Source organism: Gorilla gorilla, chromosome 11 (assembly GCF_029281585.2).
Source record: "Gorilla gorilla gorilla isolate KB3781 chromosome 11, NHGRI_mGorGor1-v2.1_pri, whole genome shotgun sequence".
Lineage (NCBI taxonomy): Eukaryota > Metazoa > Chordata > Mammalia > Primates > Hominidae > Gorilla > Gorilla gorilla.
Genome location: NC_073235.2, coordinates 80192159 through 80210925, shown reverse-complemented (window position 1 = coordinate 80210925; position 18767 = coordinate 80192159). Strand labels below are relative to the sequence as shown.

Sequence of the window (18767 nt, the reverse complement as noted above, 5' to 3'; positions counted from 1 at the left end):
CCCCACAGATAGCTCGGGAATTGACTAATTAAGTACCTTTGGAAGTGCAAATGAAGATGGGCTTATAAACAGGAAAACAGAGAGTCTAAGAAGAAGTTAGAGCCCCATATCCTTTGTTCTATTCCCCCACTCCATAAAGACTAGAGGCTTGTCCTCTGGAGAGAGTATAATCTTGGGTCTTTGGGTTAGGGAATCGTCAGTGCAGAGCGTGAGGGTGGGCGTGCAGGGTGAAAACAGGAGGACTGAATGAACAGGAAACCAATGCTGAGACTCCTCCTCCAACCTGCTTCCCCGCTAGGCTCCAGCCAGAAGACTCTTCTCTGGGGATTCTGAGTAGCTAAAGAGTAAAGACACAAAGACACTGATATTTGGTGGCTTCCCCAAGGAAACAGGTCAGACACATTCCCCCTACAGAGAAGCCCCCAGAAGCTCCAATAGAAACTTTTAGAGCCCCACTTTTACACAGGAGTGGAAAACTAAAGATTATCAGGCCGCTAAGGAAAACCTCTAATATTTCTAAAGCCTCTAATGTATTAAAATAATTTCTTGAAAGTTGGCTGATGAAGACAGAGATGAAACCGTTGATTGATGAATGGAACAAAAATGTGGTATATGCATACAATGGAATATTATTCAGCTTAAAAAAAAGAAAACCTGTCATATGCTTTAACATGGATAAACTTTGAGGACATTATGCTGAGTCAAATAAGCCAATGACAAAAAAAACGAATATTGCATGATTCTACTTGTATGAGGTAGAGTAATCAAACTCATAGAAACAGAAAGTAGAATGGTGGTTGTCAGTAGCTGGGAGGAGGAGGAAATGGGGAACTGTTTAATAAGTATGGAGTTTCAGCCATGCAAGATGAAAAAGTTCTAGAGATCTGTTGTATGACAATGTGCATATAGTTAACACTACTGTCCTGTACACAGTACAGTATTTTTACCACAATAAAAAAGGAGAGACTAAAACAAAGTACAGAGAGTGAAGCCAATTATAAGAAGAGAAGAAAATGACAAATAGAATTGTCATTCACATCCTCAGGCAGGTAAGAGAAAATATTGTATCCGTGAAATAAAATTAGGGTACTCTTAAAAATACATAAAAAGGAATATCCAGATGACAAAAGAAGAGCTCTTAGAATGAAAACCGTGGTATTAAAATCTCAACAGTAAGAAGAAATTTCCTAGAAAACAGAGCAAAAAGGAAAAGAAAAAATATGAGAAATGAAAAACATGTAAGAAAAAGAAAATAAAAACTAAAAGAAAAGAGAAATGAAAGAAAGAAAGAAAGAAAGAAAGAAAGAAAGAAAGAAAGAAAGAAAGAAAGAGAAAGAAAAGAAAGACAAACCAGTCCAAAGGTCAAGTTAAGGGAATTTCAGAAAAACAAAAGAGAGGAAGAAATCTTCAAAGAGCTTATTTTAAAATGTTTTTCTAGAATTAAAAGACACAATTTTCCAATTAAGAAAAGGGCTTACAACCAAACACCGCATGTTCTCACTCATAGGTGGGAACTGAACAATGAGAACAGTTGAACACAGGGTGGGGAACATCACACACCGGGATCTGTCGTGGGGTGTTGGGAGGGAGGAGGGATAGCATTAGGAGATATACCTAATGTAAATGACGAGTTAATGGGTGCAACACACCAACATGGCACACGTATACTTGTGTAACAAACCTGCACGTTGTGCACATGTACCCTAGAACTTAAAGTATAATAAATAAATTTTAAAAAAAGATTTGAAGTGACAACAAAAAATCAAAATGCAGAGGGGGATGGAATGAAGTATCTTTTTTTCCTCTGTTTCTTTTTTTGCAATCAAAATTAAGATGTCATCTTAATAATTTATTATAGCTAATGATAAGCCTTTAAAATAATTTACTACAGCTAAAGCTAAGCCTCATGGGAACTACAAAGCAAAAACCTGTAATAGATACACTGGAAAAAAAAAAAAGGAAAAAAGAAAAGGGCTTACAAAGTGCCTAGGATAATGAATGAAAATAAACTCACACCAAGGCACATTTGTATGACATTTCAGAACTCTTGAAGCAAAAAGATTCTACAAAAACTCAGTTGGAGGGGGGAGTTATTTTCAAAGTATAATAGCGCAGAATAGCTTCTGACTTCTCAAAAGTAACATCGAAAGCTCAAAGAGCAATGCCTTTAACATTCTAATGGAATGATTTCCAACCTAGAAATCTAGAAATCTTACCTAGGCAAACTATTAATGAAATGTGACAGTAATACAAAAATATTTCAGACTGCACAGCCTCACAAATCTACCCCACACCTTTTCTTGGGAATCTGTTAGAGGATGTGTCTCACCAAAATGAGAGGAGAAAGCAAGAAAGAGAAAGATGTGGGCTAGAGAAACAAAGAAAGAGAGAAAGGCATCCCCACAATTATGGTGAAGGAATATCCTAGGATGAAAACTACACATCAGACTTATAAGATAGTTGGTCTAGACTGGAGAAATGCGGGAAGTTCCAGGAGTGATTTATTCATGAAACTGACGGAATGCCCAAAGCATATGAACATTTTCAGAAGAGACTTAGACAACTGGTAGAGAGTTTAGGGGTTGAATTAATTGCAAGTACATGGAAAAACTAAGCTCCACCTATGGAGGAGCATAGAGTTGGGAAGGAAGGATTAATTATGTGGTTTCTGGAATGCTTAGAGCAGCCAGAGTTGGATTGAATCTCTTAGCCAAAGTAAGTAGCTCCAGGGCATAAATTACTGTCAGGGTAATTTAAACCCAGTGAATAGATAGGAATATGAATACAGAATGGTCTCTGATAACCTGAAAATATAAAAGTGACTCCCTTACCAAGAGTGATCCAAAGAATATGGTAAACCCAATGAAATCACCATACAAATGATTTCCAAAGATTTTTTTTTCTCCTCTTTAGGCTCGTTTGTGGGCAGCTGATTGACAGTTGCCTAACATGGGTGTTTTGAAAACCTTGAATATGTATGACCAGTATTGTAATTATATTGTGATGTTTATATAGAATGAAGCTAAACAAGAAAGCAAAATTGATCTCCTCAGTGAAACATAGGCTTATGCTAAACCTTCAGATATCTCTATTTTATTAAGGCAACATATTTCCCACCAGAGATGTGCTGTCTGATCCTTTCGATCATTCTGAATATACAGAACACGTGTGTAACAAAGAACACGTGCAAGCTACAGGATATAAGGATATAAGAAACAAGGCAAAGTGGTGTATTCCCATCTCCTTCTCCTGAATAGCATCAATTAAAATTCACAGCTGCTGGCTGCCCAGATGTTTCTTGCATTTAGTGCTCTGTAATATGCATCAGAATATATTGTATGACCACAGTTTCCATAAACTTGACAGTTCCATATTCTAAATTCTGCAGGCTAGATCCAGTGTGTGTATTTTATCTTCAGATTAGTTTCCCTCCCCCCGCCCCCAACCCTGCCCCCACCTTCATTTGCTTGGGGCATTTGCAGTTCAGAAACAAAAGACATTTACAGCTCAGAGTTTAGCTGTATCAGGGTGTAAGTGCAGGTCAGGCCTGATTTATGTGGCACTTCTGATAAGCAGGGGAGGAGAGCAGGATGGGGGTTTGGGAAAGCTGGTGAACTTGGCTTGACTTATGTCTTTTGCTTTTGTAGGCAGCCAACATCCCTCTGGTGTCAGAACTTGCCATCGATGACATTCATTTTGATGACTTTTCTCTCGACGTTGATGCCATGATCACAGCTGCTCTCCGGATGTTCATGGAGCTGGGGATGGTACAGAAATTTAAAATTGACTATGAGGTAAGATATCTGTCTTGGGTGATCCAAGCAGTTCACCTGGGACAACGTGTTAGCCAGTCTGAACCACTGGTTTCCCAAATACAAAATGGGGATGATAATCCCTGCCCTGCACACCTCATGGGATTACTGTGAGAACCAGAAGAGATGTTTGTGGAAGGCCTTTGATCACTGAGGGTTACTCAGATATAAGGCGCCATTGAGATAAGGGTCCACTAGAATCACTTACAACTGCCTGACGCACCCTCTCCCTCCCATTTCAGACACTGTGTAGGTGGCTTTTGACAGTGAGGAAAAACTATCGGATGGTTCTATACCACAACTGGAGACATGCCTTCAATGTGTGTCAGCTGATGTTCGCGATGTTAACCGTAAGTGTGCTTAGTGATGGTGGAAGATCATTTCTCATTCGTAGGAACTGGCAGGCCTTCTCCTTTACATTTCCATTTCTCTGAAAAATTACCATGTGATCATTTTATGTTGGAACTTACCTGCCCTGGTTATGAAAGTATATATGTGCCAGCAATTTCTGAGCTTGAAAGCTGTAACATTGTTGACCCCTTGAAGCCAGTGTAGCCTTGGAATGATTACTTGAGCTTCTGTTCAGTATTTTTTCTTGGTAAACTTGTTCTTTTACAAAAGAAATGCTCAGATTTTTAAAGTAATCTTTTTGCAGAGGAAATGTAGTTGAGTAACAGAACAAACTGATCACTGGATATGACTCTCTTGGCTGGTGGAAAGCCAGTAGGGAGGTGTGAACATCACCCGCAGGAATACGGAAATCCTGGGAGGATGCTTATTTGAGACAATGCCCAGGGAGGCCAAGGAGAAAAGAGGGGTAAGAGTGCGCACTCTCCAGGTTTAGGGCTTACTTGCCTTAAAATCTCTGTCCCATGGGGTTTTAACCCAGTGATGGTGGCCAGTCTGTTTCACGGAGATATCTAGTGCAGCTGGGCAGATGTAAGCCTTGGAATTTAATCTCAAAGCAAATGTTTGTGGCAAAGATTGAAACAAATCCTCTATTTACTTCTTCTGGCAAGAAATAAGGCTTGTTTTGGCATAATTTCTACTACATTGTTACACTATCATCAAGTACAATGTTTTCTGGCTTAAATATGTTGGTTTCTTTGGCCTCATAGTTATATATACACACATGTGTACGTACATATCTGTGGGTGTGTGTAAACATATTGCCATACAAAAAAAAAGAATGTGAGTCTTGGATTCTTCCAACATAAAACAAATACCTTATATTTTTGCACCCAGACTAAAATTTAAACACAAAATCAGAACGCCAAATGAAATGCATTTTCCTTTGGTCCAAATGAAATGCATTTTCCTTTGGTCCAAATGAAATGCATTTTCCTTTGGTCCAAAAGAACAAAGACAATTCTGCTTCTTTCTCAAAAAAAAAAAAAAAAAAAACTCTGCCTCATTTTCTGCCTATTAAAATTTTACTCATCCTTTAAGGCATTCATCTAGTGCCAGTTTTTCTACAAAGTCTTCCCCTTTCTCCCAAATCATCAATAATTACTTCTTTCCCTGTACTGTATCTAGTACAACACATCTTTCTTGCTACTGTGTATTTTAAGTTACAAATCCGTCTCCTCCTATAGAGTAAGCTGCTGAGGGAAGAGATCATTTCTTGTTTTTTCAACAGCATCTACTTATTTGCTCAACCACCATTTATTGAGGGTCACACTGGCACCCTGCACTCTGTCATGTACTTGGTGGGTTTTCAAAAAATGTATGTTGAATTGACATGAGCTGAAATGTGCATCTAGCATAAGAAGATGGGGCCAGAATGTCTTTTATACTAGGGACTTGTGCTTTGGGTCCTCAACTGCTTAATAAACAGGCAGACTGGCCTGGGAAAACTGGACTGGTTCCATTCTTCTGTTGCATCCACCGTCAGAGGAGTGAGCCAGTCAAGTGAGAAAGGAAGGTGCTTTGAACCATGAGGCTTAATAGCTCAAGTAACAACCATTGCTTGGAAAAAAAAATCTTCATTTTGTTTTTCCATATCCTACCTCAGTAAACAAGGTATAATGTTTTGTGTACAGAGTTCATATGTCTGGCCCACAGAGGACATTCAATAAAAAACTTTTTAACCCATTATTTGGGAAAACCTATGGATTTATGCTGAATTGCCAAAATAAGTAAGTAGGAACCCTGTTCAATGAAGGAAAAAGAAATGGCTGTGACATTTTTGAGTTAGAAATGTCAAGGACAGAGACAGATTTTTATGACGAACCTTAAAATAGTTGGAATAGGGGAAACTGGCAAGAGCAGTAGGGTCACAGTGGACACTTAGGAGCAAAAGGAAATATACAGTTTTCTGCAGTGGGTATTTCCATTATATGGGCAATTTTGATCCTTTCCAAGAAATTGAAGAAAATAGAATCCTTAAACTATGTCACCACAATGGGGATGCTCATATCGTCAGAATATTTCCAGGGTACAGTTGTTTTTGCAAGTATGCTCAGCAATCTTGAAGAGCAGCATTGTTGGAGAAGGCTTAGGTTTTGTTTTTTTGCATTCATGCTAACACAGAAAGAGGAGACTTCATTGTTAAATTTCTCTAAGGAGGGTGGGTGGAGGAGATCACAAAACAAAAACATGACTTCAGAAAGAATACAACGTTATTTTGTTCTCCTTCACATTGTATTGAGTAGCCACATCTGGAAAAGATAGTATTTTCTGCTCATTAAATTTTGTTGAACTTAACTAAGGGTTACAGTCAGTTAAAAGTGTCAACATTTGTTTCTCTCTAGCGTAAGTATCTTCTCCAAGCTTGACTCTGGTCAATCTGGTTAATCAGAATTTTTTAATTAAGAAAATAATTACAGAAGTAACAAAGACGACTCAATCAGTGTAGCTAAAAATAAATTTAACTCGCTCATCAATTCTCATCTCTGGAATGTGACTCGGCCTGTGGTAAAATGATGCCCTATTTCTTACCACCAATGGGCACTCATGCTTTTGGCACTCCTGAAGATTCTAAAAGCCTTTCAATGTTTTGATCTTATCAGTGATTAAATTTCCATTCCAGTGATTTCATATTTCCTGTCTGTGGGTTGTTTTAGAACCAAAATTCTCTATTAATCTGGGGGGAAAAAAGAAAGAAAAGAAAAGAAACTCACCATGTACCAACCATTGGATTCAACCTGGGTCATGTCATAAGGCTAAGAAAGCACAGCGTGTGTGTGCTGAGGCTTCCTCTAGATGGCGCTCCAAGGCAAAGTTTCTCAGCTGGTTTCCAGAAAACGGGGAAAAAACCTTACCCACCTTCCTTGAAAGTGCTTCTTTTCTTCTAGCACAGGGAATACTGAGGTACACACCCCACCACAAAATAAATGTTTTTCCTAAAAGAGATAGCAACAAAACCAGTCTGTCGGAAAAGAGCATCTCCCATCAGGATGGGCCTGTTTTATGACTGCCACCTTGCATACCGTGCTGTTAAAAAGTGAATAATAGTGTTCTCCGTGTGACCTTAAATCTGTGATTGTGTATTTTTCCAAGCCTATTGTCTCTGGGAATGGGGAAATGCATAGTTGTGTGTCACTGCTGAACAAATTTTGGCACCACGTACAACAGGACAAGCAAATTATAAATATATGCCCCAGCTTCCTAACCTTTAACCCTAAAATCACTTCACGGGTGGAAAATAAACTTATTGACTCAGCATTGTGTTTTGCAGAAGTATTCAGGTTCATGTGTAGGTAACAAAGCGGTTTTGTTCCTTTAGAAATTAAAAAAAAAAGAACTACTCTGTAGGACAGGCAAATTGATATAAAATGATGAACATTTTGTTCACTGGGAACCCTGTTAATGACTTATTAATTTGTTCCATGCCTCTGGTCTGAAATTTCACATTTATAAATTTGAAAGCTTCAATGTTATTCTGTTTGTAAAAAGATATTTAGATAGTTAAAATTTCCCAAATACTTTGAATTCCTCTGACAAATACAGTAGGTAGTGACAGTTATTATTTGTGGTTAAAATGAGGAAGAAAAGCTGCAGATCAATGATCATCATATAAATTATCTTTACTAATAGGAGTTTATAGAACAAATATTCCATCATGCACATACATAATAAATAAATTATAACTATAAATACGTGATAAAAGATGAGGGACATATTTCTTATATTCACGATGTAGACTAGATATCGGAAATGACTCTGCTTTTGTTTGTATTCTGTAAAATAAAAGGCATGTAGTGGTGCCAAGGTTGCAGAGACATTTTTTTCGGTTTTATAAATGATGTATGAGCTCTGACAGATTTTCCAAGGGGAAAAAAAAAGATTTCTTTAAGAGTCAGTGTTCTTTACTATCCCATAAATGTACTCATTAGCACTTTGGGCCATGCCCTGCATCCTGTAGGGTATCAATAAAAATTAATTGAATGAGTGAATTTAGTTTAGGGTAATATTATTCAAGGAACCATGTTGCTCAGTGTCCAGTTAAAAAAAGCTATAAAATGGTGAACAACTATTATTGCTTGAAATCTTGTTCTTTCTTCATATCACACTAAGGTTCAGCTAGGGTTCATATAGAATATTATGATCTTGCAGAATTCACTGGATATGAAAAGAGAAGAGCACATGATCACATTAAAATTTATGGTGGTGCTGGCAGCGTGGCGCTGGTGGGGAATTGCAGTTAAACACTAATAATAACCAAGTATCACAGCAAACACATTGACACCCCCTGACATTTACTGGGGGCTTCTTAAATCTTAATGTGGAGGTAGCGTGTTTAAATCCATATTTGTGTTGTCAACAAGGTTATTTTCAGAGATAAGCCAAACCATTTTATTGATAATTCAAACTAGAAAGCAGAAGGAATGTTTAGGGAGAAAATCCATCCTATTCACCAGCTTGAGGCTGATGTTCTGTCCTCTGACTGCAGTTTCCAGAAAAGTCCTTGATTTTTGAGGTAGAAAATTCATTCTGGAAGATCTTAGAAGCACAGCTGAAACTCCTCCCTCCCTGTCCAAGAAATACAGAACCAACTGAAATTTTAAATAAAATATTTTTACTCAATAATCAGAATCCTAATCTCAACAGAAATCAAATTCCTTTGTAGACTGTAACACTGGAAGTTACAGAGAGATCTAGATGTTTTGTTCTGTAACTGACTGAAATAAATTAATAAACAGTAATCATATTTGTAATCATCAAACATCATTTTTACATTGTATTTCCTTATCAAAAAAGTAGTAACTTGTTATATTTACTTTAAAATAAATGGCAGCATTATTGTAATACTATAATAAAATCTACATGATAGAATAACCAACTCTTTAATCTTCATGCAAATGTAACCTACAAGATGGCAAATTTTTAATTTAGAAAAGGAGTAATTTTTAAATGTTTTTGCAGAACATCAGCACCAGACACAATAAATTAACTATGGGGCTAATCAATTTGAATACTGTGTTTAAATTACATTTAAGACTCCTGTCTTTTAATCATTTAAAAAAGGTTTCTATTTTTATTCTCTCTGACTGCATCTCAGAGCCCCAATTAGGCACCCCATGCTTCCAGCTGACATTCCCTTTATCCACATTTATTTTATAAAAGAAAAAAGGCAAAGCTGCACATAATTAAGAACCTGGTGTGCTAATAACCAAACATACAATCGGGCAGAAGGATAATCCAATCCATTTCCTCTCACAGGAGAGTAACCTCCATAACTCACTTTAAGCGCTGCCATTCATGAGTTATGGGTCATTCCCTTTCTAGTGAAAATAAATTCTCCCGCACCATCAGCCAGAGCTGGGTATTTTTCTTAGGACATGTAAATTGTAAAAGTGTATGAACATAATCATGTCCGACGTTACAGGGAAAGTATAACCTCTTGCTCACGGACATAGGCTTATACGTAAATGTATGTGGTTTCGAGGCTGGGGCTGCCTAGTTACAATATAGGATTTTTGATTAAAGTGAATTTATTCTTGAGATTTTTATGATGTTGGTAAACTGCTTAATCTGTCGCTTTGTGTTTTATGACGCCAGCCAAATCCTCCAGGTCAGGGAGACCCAGCAGCAGAGCCATGGTCATTTATCACAGCCTCCATTTTCCACGGTGTATGATTTCCTAGTGGCACTTTCTTGGGACTGAAACCTGGCACCTAAGGGTGTTAAGTTGGGAGCTATAAAAAGTTTTAAATTTTCATGGGTCTCAAGTTTAGTTTTGGCTGAATTATGGCTAATAAAAATTGGGGTAAGCTTTGAAGAAGCCTCAAATTCTTGAAATTCACCAACCTGGGCTTTGTGGCACTTTGAGAGATCTGTCTTTCTACACAGTTAATGTGCAGCAAGTGATCTGCTTCATTTTCTGTGGTCATAAACCATATGTTATATTATATGCAGTTCACTGGTAATTTATCAGAAATAAAATATAAATTATATTTCTAAACATGGACAAAACATACCGTCCTTGTCCTCAAAAAAAAAATCATAAAGCACAAATATTGCTAGGGTTGAAAGCTAGGTCCTTAAGAATCTGATATTTTTCTTTTGGTTCTTTTAAAAATGCATTATGTGTGCTATAACATACAGCTATGTTTATTTATTATCTTTTGATGTAGAAACCTCAACTTTCTCAAGTCTTATTATTTAGTTGAAAATTTCCTTATACTATTTGTATATCTTTTTGTACATTTTATCAAAATAAGACAGCAGAAATATATTGAGCAAATTTTATTTGACCACATTAGGACTTCTTGAGAATGAAATAGTGTTGACAGATACCAGAGGTTTGCTTTGAAATACGCTAGCAAACAAAACAAAACAAACACACACTGCATGTGAAGAGACAGATGAAACAAGCCGCAAAACCTGGATTCCTGCTGAAGTTAGGCAATGACTGCATTGGGTTCATTATATTAATGGTATTCTATTTTTTGTATGTTTTTAACTCTCCAAAATAAAGAATTTGAAATTTATGCTAATAAACAGGTTAAAAGTTAAGCCTTAGAAGTGGTTATAAATGTAATAGAATATAATAATAAAGTTATATATAAAATTAATCGAATTTTTAAATGTATGCATCAAACATCTACGCAACATATATAATTGTACTGGACTGTGTTGCCTTTCTGAGACTTACATACACGAGCACTTGCAACCGTAGTTGAGGCTAAGGGTCAACATATTCCCAAAACATGACTAAGGTTTTATGATTTGATAGTAAGTGCCTTCAGAAGCCTCTGGTTGGGAAAGAAAGTCATTTATATATAGACTATAAGGTTTTTCCAACTCTGAGCTTGGTAAGGAAAGGATCAGTTAGGCCTAAATCAATATTTAATTAATGCCAAATCAATATTTGGTTGCATTCATCTTAAAAAGAAAGATAAGCAAATTCAATCAAAACTATCCCGTTCCCATGGATAATTAGACAACCTGCAATTGGCTTGTTACATTGCATACTCTGGTAAAGGAGACATGTGAGTATGTTGGTCCTAGATGGTGATTCCCTATCAGCTGGAAAGGTTCTGGTCTCTGGACCTCAAAATGGGGCTAAGGTGCCCCCTTTTCTCCTCAGCAGACCCATTTATTGGTAGACAAACTTTACTGTAAATGCCGAGGGAGTATGACCACTAAATCTAGATGCTATAGTTTGCTCAGTAGGGATTTTTTCCCCTCCATTGAAGTTTGTGGTTGCATACCTGTTCTTCCCCTTATGCTTTCATCACACACTGTCTCTGATTGACAAAGGTAAGATCCTTTTTTAAAAAGAAGGTATGCTGCGACATCCAGTAGTATAAATACTCATAAGCACTCCTAGTAAGCAATTGAAATCTGCTCCCACTCCAAAGCTTGAGATAGTCCTCTGCTCAATATTATTGCCTTGGAGCATATAAAACAGTTTGATACCCATTAGGCTGCCCCTAGGATCTATATGTTGAGTGGTTGCCATTCCATCACAAAGCAAATAAAATAGGGTCTCAAAAAGAAGCATACTGGGGTTGCTGTCCATGCACATGGAGCCCTAACATTGCCCTAACAATTCTCTGACCACCGTGATCCACCCATGAGTGGGATATGTGCTGAACTTGGGGGTGATTGAAGGCACCCTTCTTATAGAACCATCAGCCTCCATTAGGAGATGTAAGTTTCACAAGCAGACTCTTCATGTTAAGGATGACCCAGCAGAGCTGGACCAGCCATCAGCATTGCAAATTGGGCCTTTTTTTTTTTCTTAAGATGATATGAGCATCTTGTTTGTGGCATTTACAATGAAACCTTCAAAGAGCACTTTTTTGGCTGAAATAAATGTGATTTTAATAATGTACCAAACAAAGACCCCAGATAGTGACCCTGCAACACTCTACGTACCAGAAATTTTAAAATACCAGAAATTAAATGCTTCTTCTATAAATACTGCCTTTCTGTCCCAAGCTCATAAGGCCTTCAAATTCAAGCCATTTATAGATCAGCAAAGGCACGATGACACAGATTAGGAATATGGTGTGCAGACTCTTCTAGAGGAGGCACCTCCTTGAGAAACCATGTCTTTCCAACCCCTTGGAATTGTCTGAGCCGTACTTTTTCCTATTCTTGTCCAAAAGAGTGAGAAAGATGAAGAAGAGGAAGAAAGACTCTCCAAAACCTATCATATTGTCCCTCAACCTTAGCCAATCCACCTAGGGCTCTGCTGCAGTGCCTGGACATCAGAATCCATGGTGGAGCATATGGAGCCTACTGTCTTCAGCTTTAGGGTGTCTGCAACCATTAGGAATTTCTAGTACATCATTAGATTCCCTCTGTCTTAGTTTGCCATCTGCTACATCTCAGAATCAACAGGATGAACTCATCAGGAAATCCCTTATCATTCAATACTTCCGATAGTTGGGTTCAAAAAGAAAGGTGAGAGCAGAATTTCTGGCATCATTTTCTCAGATTGCTGAGCCAGGACTGCACACATGGCAAGGGTGTGCAGTCCATGGTGCACCTCCTCCAGAAACCAAGCAGGAGGAGCTGGACATTCCTACCAGTTCTGTCTTCCACAATGCACAACCAATGTTATGACAGCTTCTCTTTAGAAAACAGTGCTCTGTGGCACTGCTCTGCTGGCTCGAAGGGTAACCAGATTCTATGTGCAGCAAGAGGCGGCTGTCTTCTTCACTGCCCTGTTCCTAGTGCCAGGAAATCAGTAAATAATAAATATTTGTTCAATGAATGAATGGACACTTTTTAGAATATCACTATTTCATTTCAAGCTGGGACAGTTTGATGAAGTGTGGGCTAATTCTTGAAACAAAAAAGTGTACAAATATACATACACGTGTATAAATATAGATGTTCTTATAAACAAATGTTCTTTATGGAAATTTTAGACACAAAGGAAAAAATTTAAGCCAACTGTAATTCCACTACTGATAATATCTTGACGTACATCTTAACAGCCTTTTTCCTATACATATATTTAAGCATTTTATAAAGTTGAGATATTACAAACTATTGTATCTTTCTTTTCTCTCCAAACCTCACTTATAAAGCACTGTATATTATCAAGCACATATTGATGTGACAGAGCCATATTTAAACTAAAAATATCCAATGGCTCTGCAATATCAGTCTCTTCCTACTCAAGAATAACGTCCTTCGTGAAATAAAGCACACACCAAGGGATTCTTTACAGCCCTATTATCTAACACTGTATCATCACAATAGGATTTAAAAGCTGTGCAACTGAACCCACACCTCGACTTAGGGGCTGTGTAGCACAGCAAGTAAGAACACAGACTGGGGAGCCAGGCTACCTGGGCTTTTATCCCACCTCTCTTACTTTATAGTCTTGTAACCTGGTGCCTCAATGTTTTCATCTACAAAATGGGAAGATAAGAACAGTTACCTATCTCAGAGAGTTCTTGTAAGGATTAAATGAGCTAATGAATGTGAAGTATTTAGGAAAATGCCCGGCATATACTAAGCGCTATAAAAGTTAACTGTTGTTGACATTATCCCAGGCCTCTTCTCAAATCTACCCAGTGCTCAATATATAATAGGCACTTAATGACACTTCTTAAATTAGTAAATTGTCTATAGCACCATCTAGTGTTGATATTATGGGTGTTTTTACACCTGTTTGGATTCAACAGAGTCACAAAGTAAGTCATTTTTCTCTGGCTATGATATTCCCCCATTCACTGGTATCATACAGGATCATCATTAAAATGAGAGTACATCCTGGCTGATTTAAATTTTACATTGGCTAATGATAGAAATTACTGGGTAGTCCAGGAGACCCTGAGAATCAATCTTACTGGCTTGGGTCTTTTGGAGTTCTAGTTATTATATGCCGTAGTGGCTGGGGGTAGGCTTATCCCAGTATACATTTCAGCCCAATGAAGGAATATCATTGGAGGCCTGCTCAGAGGGCAGGTGAAAGGCTTTGCTGGAGGGGGTGACGTGGGAAATAGGTTTATATGCCCTGGCTGACTCTTTACTTAGATATATTGTATTTACTGCTTATTATTTCTGATACGAACTGTGAGGGAATACAGGTGAGAAGATATATTAACATTAAAGCTCAATAAAACCCATAATGATTGGGTCAGGAGCAGAAAAATATAATTTTATTTGAAAATAAAAGAATAAACCAGAGTCAAGAATGGGGTAAATGCATTAAAATATACTTCCTGCCGCCTCTCTGTTTTCTTTTGAAAGTATATTGTCTTCAGCGGGCAGTTGACTTTTTCTACTCAATATCAGTACATGCAGGCCTGAATGGATAGCCCTGGGAGGAAGATGGATGAGGGCGGGGGAGGGGCAAAAGGACACTTAGTGGCAGGTGGGCATTTTTCAGGCCTGATGACTCCCAGAAACCATTTACCAGGCAGCTTTAAATCACAGTCAAGAGATAGGTGCTGCTTCAGTAACTCAGGTATCACCGTCGGGAGAGGTAAATATGTTTTGTGTGACTGTGTGTGGGTGCTGTACTTCAGGGATTCTCTACTCCGAGGATCTAGAGATAGGCTCCATAGTCTTTGATATTATAAAATTATAGAAAATGTTCTAGGAAGAGAGTCTAGGGCTCTGTTATGTTCTTAAAAGTATCCATGATACCAGTAGTTTAAGACCAAGATGCTAGATTTCTGGGCAGAGCAGGGGACGGGGACTGTGTGGAACATTTTAGCAAAATATGTTCCATCTTATTATAAAATGGGTGATAACTGATGGTTTAAAAATGGCTGGGGATTTTGATCTCAAATCTATTAGATGGCATTTGATTTTAACTACTGATTAAATTTCTAGTCAAATTACCTTATTTTAACATTATCTCTAATCTTACTGCTCTGATTCATCAGCTAATTCTAGTCAATAGCTTTTCCATGGGCAAAATCTCTTTAAATTTTAGCACAATATCATTGCACAACACTTATTTCCGGAGTATCATAGGTAATTATTTCATACTTGATAGACTTTTCAAGTTTTACCTAGTATTAGCAAGACCAAACCCAACATTTTAAGTTTTAAGATGATAGAGATGACAACAAAATACATTTATCCCCCCTCCCCTTCTCAAAAATCATCCTCAAATAATACGGAGAGAAAGAAATGTACACAAATCCTGCCTTGCATGGACTCATAACACATGAAGGCAGAAAGTGAAGGGAGGGTAGTTCATAACTTAGCAGAGAAGAGAAACCCAAGTGTCATCAGAGGTGAGGGTGTGGAGGAAGGGGTACCCATAAGAAATAATGCTACCCCCAGGACCTAACGAGACTCAGGAACTGGAGGCCTCAGATACCATGAAAATGAGGTGATGTGGAATGAGGGCGTGATGGAAACAGTGAGTGCCTAAGTCTCCATCCCCTCTCTGTAGCTGGAGGGCTACTTTTCCCCCTGCCTCTGCCATAACCAGAGTATTTGCCAGAAAAACTGAATCCCAGAGTTGGGTACACAACCAAAAGCAAAGTTAGGATGAGGTGCTCACTCAAAATAAGAGGATTAAGTGAAAGCCTACATCCTCACAGGTGGACAGCTACAGTTCTCTTTTCTCAGGATGCCAACACACATGTTTACACCATTCCCAGGCAACAGATTGGAAAGTCCAGAGAAAATGAGTTTAGATGTTGACATTTGGGCATCTCCAGCAAAAGACCAGCTGGCCACACAGTCACCCTGTGATAAGACACAGCAGTCTCCAGGCACCACCCACATACACTGGTGCACAGTGAGCTTTGTGATGCTTTACTCTTAAGAATGAAAAGACCACCAAAGGTTACCAGACACTTGAGAGAAACCACCGAACACAGAGAAAAGAAGGAGTTCAGAGAAAAAAGGCAATACAGGGAACAGAAGAAATTTTCAGAAGAATTATAATCAATATCTTCAGAAAGACAAGAAAAGATCATGCATCCATGGGAGAAGAATAGCATGCTATTATAAGACAAGGAGCAGCAAACAAGAAAATTTTTATAAACTAAACATATTATTATGCCTGGAAAGTAAGAGGAAAGACCTATATGGGAAACAGAAAATGGGAGATAAGAAAATCAGTACCAGAAGTCCAGTATCCAACTAATTGGAGTTTCATTCAAATAGGGCAGAAAAAAACTGCTGAAGAGAAAATTATTTTTAAAAAAAAGAAAAGAAAAAAAGATTAGTAAATTTCTTCATTGTGCTGAAGAAATTGATTCTCCAGATTAGGCTTAACACACAAATTGAACGGGGAAAAAAGTTCCAACCCAAAGCATATCTCTGTGAAATTGCTGAACACCAGAAATAAAGAGGAAATTCTAAAAGAAAGAAAATCAAGTAACATTCAAAGTATTAGGATTGAGAATGGTATGTTCTTCTCGAAAGCAACTTTGGAAGCTAGAACACAATAGAGCAGGCCTTCAAAATTCTGAGTGAAAATGTTTCAGCCTAGAATTGTGAGGCACGCTGAGTACGAGAATAGAATAAAGATGTTTTTTCAGTCATGCAAAGCCTCAAAAACAACCAACTCCTCCAGTGTTTAAAAACAGTAAGGCCTTTTCTCATGAAGCCCCTGCAGATGTGCTCCTGTAAAATGAGGGAGTAAATGAGGAAAAAGAAAGGCATGGGCTGCAGAAGGTGGGGAACCAGACACAGGAGGGGAAGGAGGAACCCCCTGAATGACAGTGGAGGAAGCTCCGAGGGCTGCTGGCAGCAGAGGAGAGAATCCAGACCAGACCCCAGGGTCGGGCTGCAGGAAGGAGTCCCCAGGACAGGAAGGATCTAGAAACAAGCTGTGACCATTCTGACCCACTTCAAAATTGCTTTGAGAAGCATTTTGCAGAATTGTGTAGGGTGTGAGAAGACTTAGATGTTTCACAGAAATCCTAACTCCAGGAAACAAGAAAATGTACATTATTAAGGAAACAATCATTGTATACTGGTTGGCTCAGTGGTGAATGATATTTATAGGATGGTAATATAGGAAAGCTCTGTGGATCACATTGGGAGTGTGAGGGGAGGGTGACCATAAACTCACCCGCTGCTAGACGTCGCCAGTGTTCAAGGGCAGATTCTGGTGAAAGGATGCTAGGAGCTTGCTCGCTTCTGCTATGCACTAGCTGGGAGACCCTGGGCATATGACTTAGCCTCTCTGTGACTCAGTTTTCTCATCTATAACTGGGGACAGTAATAGTTTCTACCTAACAGGACTGTTATGAGAACTCCATAAGTTAAATGGCTGTAAAGCTCTTAGAACAATGTATGGTACATAGAAAGGACAATATGAGTACTTGGTGAATAACCAAGTGCTAATAATATGTGCATGCTATATAGAAATATGGTGGGGGGGCCGGGCGCAGTGGCTCACGCCTGTAATCCCAGCACTTTGGGAGGCCGAGGCAGGTGGATCACAAGGTCAGTAGATCGAGACCATCCTGGCTAACACGGTGAAACCCCATCTCTACTAAAAATACAAAAAAAATAGCTGGGCATGGTGGCGGGCACCTGTAGTCCCAGCTACTCAGGAGGCTGAGGCAGGAGAATGGCATGAACCTGGGAAGCGGAGCTTGCAGTGAGCCAAGATCCCACCACTGCACTCCAGCCTGGGCGACAGAGAGAGACTCGGTCTCAAAAAAAAAAAAAAAGAAAAAAGAAAAGAAATATGGTGGGAAAACTACGAATTTAGGTGAAAAAGAAAATAGAAAGCAGTTGCCTTCAGGAATCAAGAAAGGAGAATAATGAGGGACTACTGATTTTTAGTTCTAAGTCTCAGTATAATTTGAATTTTTTTAGTTACTGCAGGTAATAATTTAAGTAAAATAAAATTAACTTAGAAAAACTAACAGCCAACTGCAGATTTTAAAATGAAGGGCGTATACAAGCTTTTTTGTTTGTTTGTTTGTTTGTTTGTTGGTTTGAGATGGAGTCTCGCTCTGTCGCTCAGGCTGGAGTGCAGTGGTGCCATATAGGCTCACTGCAACCTCTGTCTCCCGGTTCAAGCGATTCTCCTGCCTCAGCCTCACGAATAGCTGGGATTACAGGCACGTGCCACCAAGCGAGGCTAATTTTTGTATTTTCAGTAAAGATGGGGTTTTGCCATGTTCGTCAGGCTGGTCTCGAATTCCTGACCTCAGGTGATCTACCCACCTCGGCCTCCCAAAGTGCTGGGATTACAATTTTGAGCCACCGCGCCCGGCCGGCATATGCAAGCTTTGACATGGACTATTTCATACTCCCAATTTATTAACATTCCCATTTGCTATACAAATGAAGTTATATGTATTTCTAAATGTAGCAGTGGACCCAAGTCTATTTATTAAAATAAAATTGTCAGCCAGGCATGGAGGCTCACACCTATAATAGCAGAATTTTGAGAGGCCGAGATGGGTGGATCACCTGATGTCAGGAGTTCGAGACCAGCCTCACTAATATGGTGAAACCCCATCTCTACTAAAAATGCAAAAATTAGCTGGGCGTGGTGGTGGGTGCCTGTAATCCCAGCTACTGGGGAAGCTGAGGCAGGAGAATCACTTGAAC

The 18767-nt window shown here is 38.7% G+C and overlaps 1 protein-coding gene across 1 annotated transcript in view; it reads left to right on the top strand.

Annotated features, from left to right (window-relative positions):
* Nucleotides 1–18767, top strand: part of PDE11A (phosphodiesterase 11A) — a 435243-nt gene that overhangs the window by 331391 nt on the left and 85085 nt on the right. Inside the window, exons 11-12 of the mRNA XM_019021629.4 lie at nt 3648–3794; nt 4055–4162. Of these exons, the coding sequence (XP_018877174.2) occupies nt 3648–3794; nt 4055–4162 (255 nt within the window). The remainder of the gene's footprint in view (nt 1–3647; nt 3795–4054; nt 4163–18767) is intronic.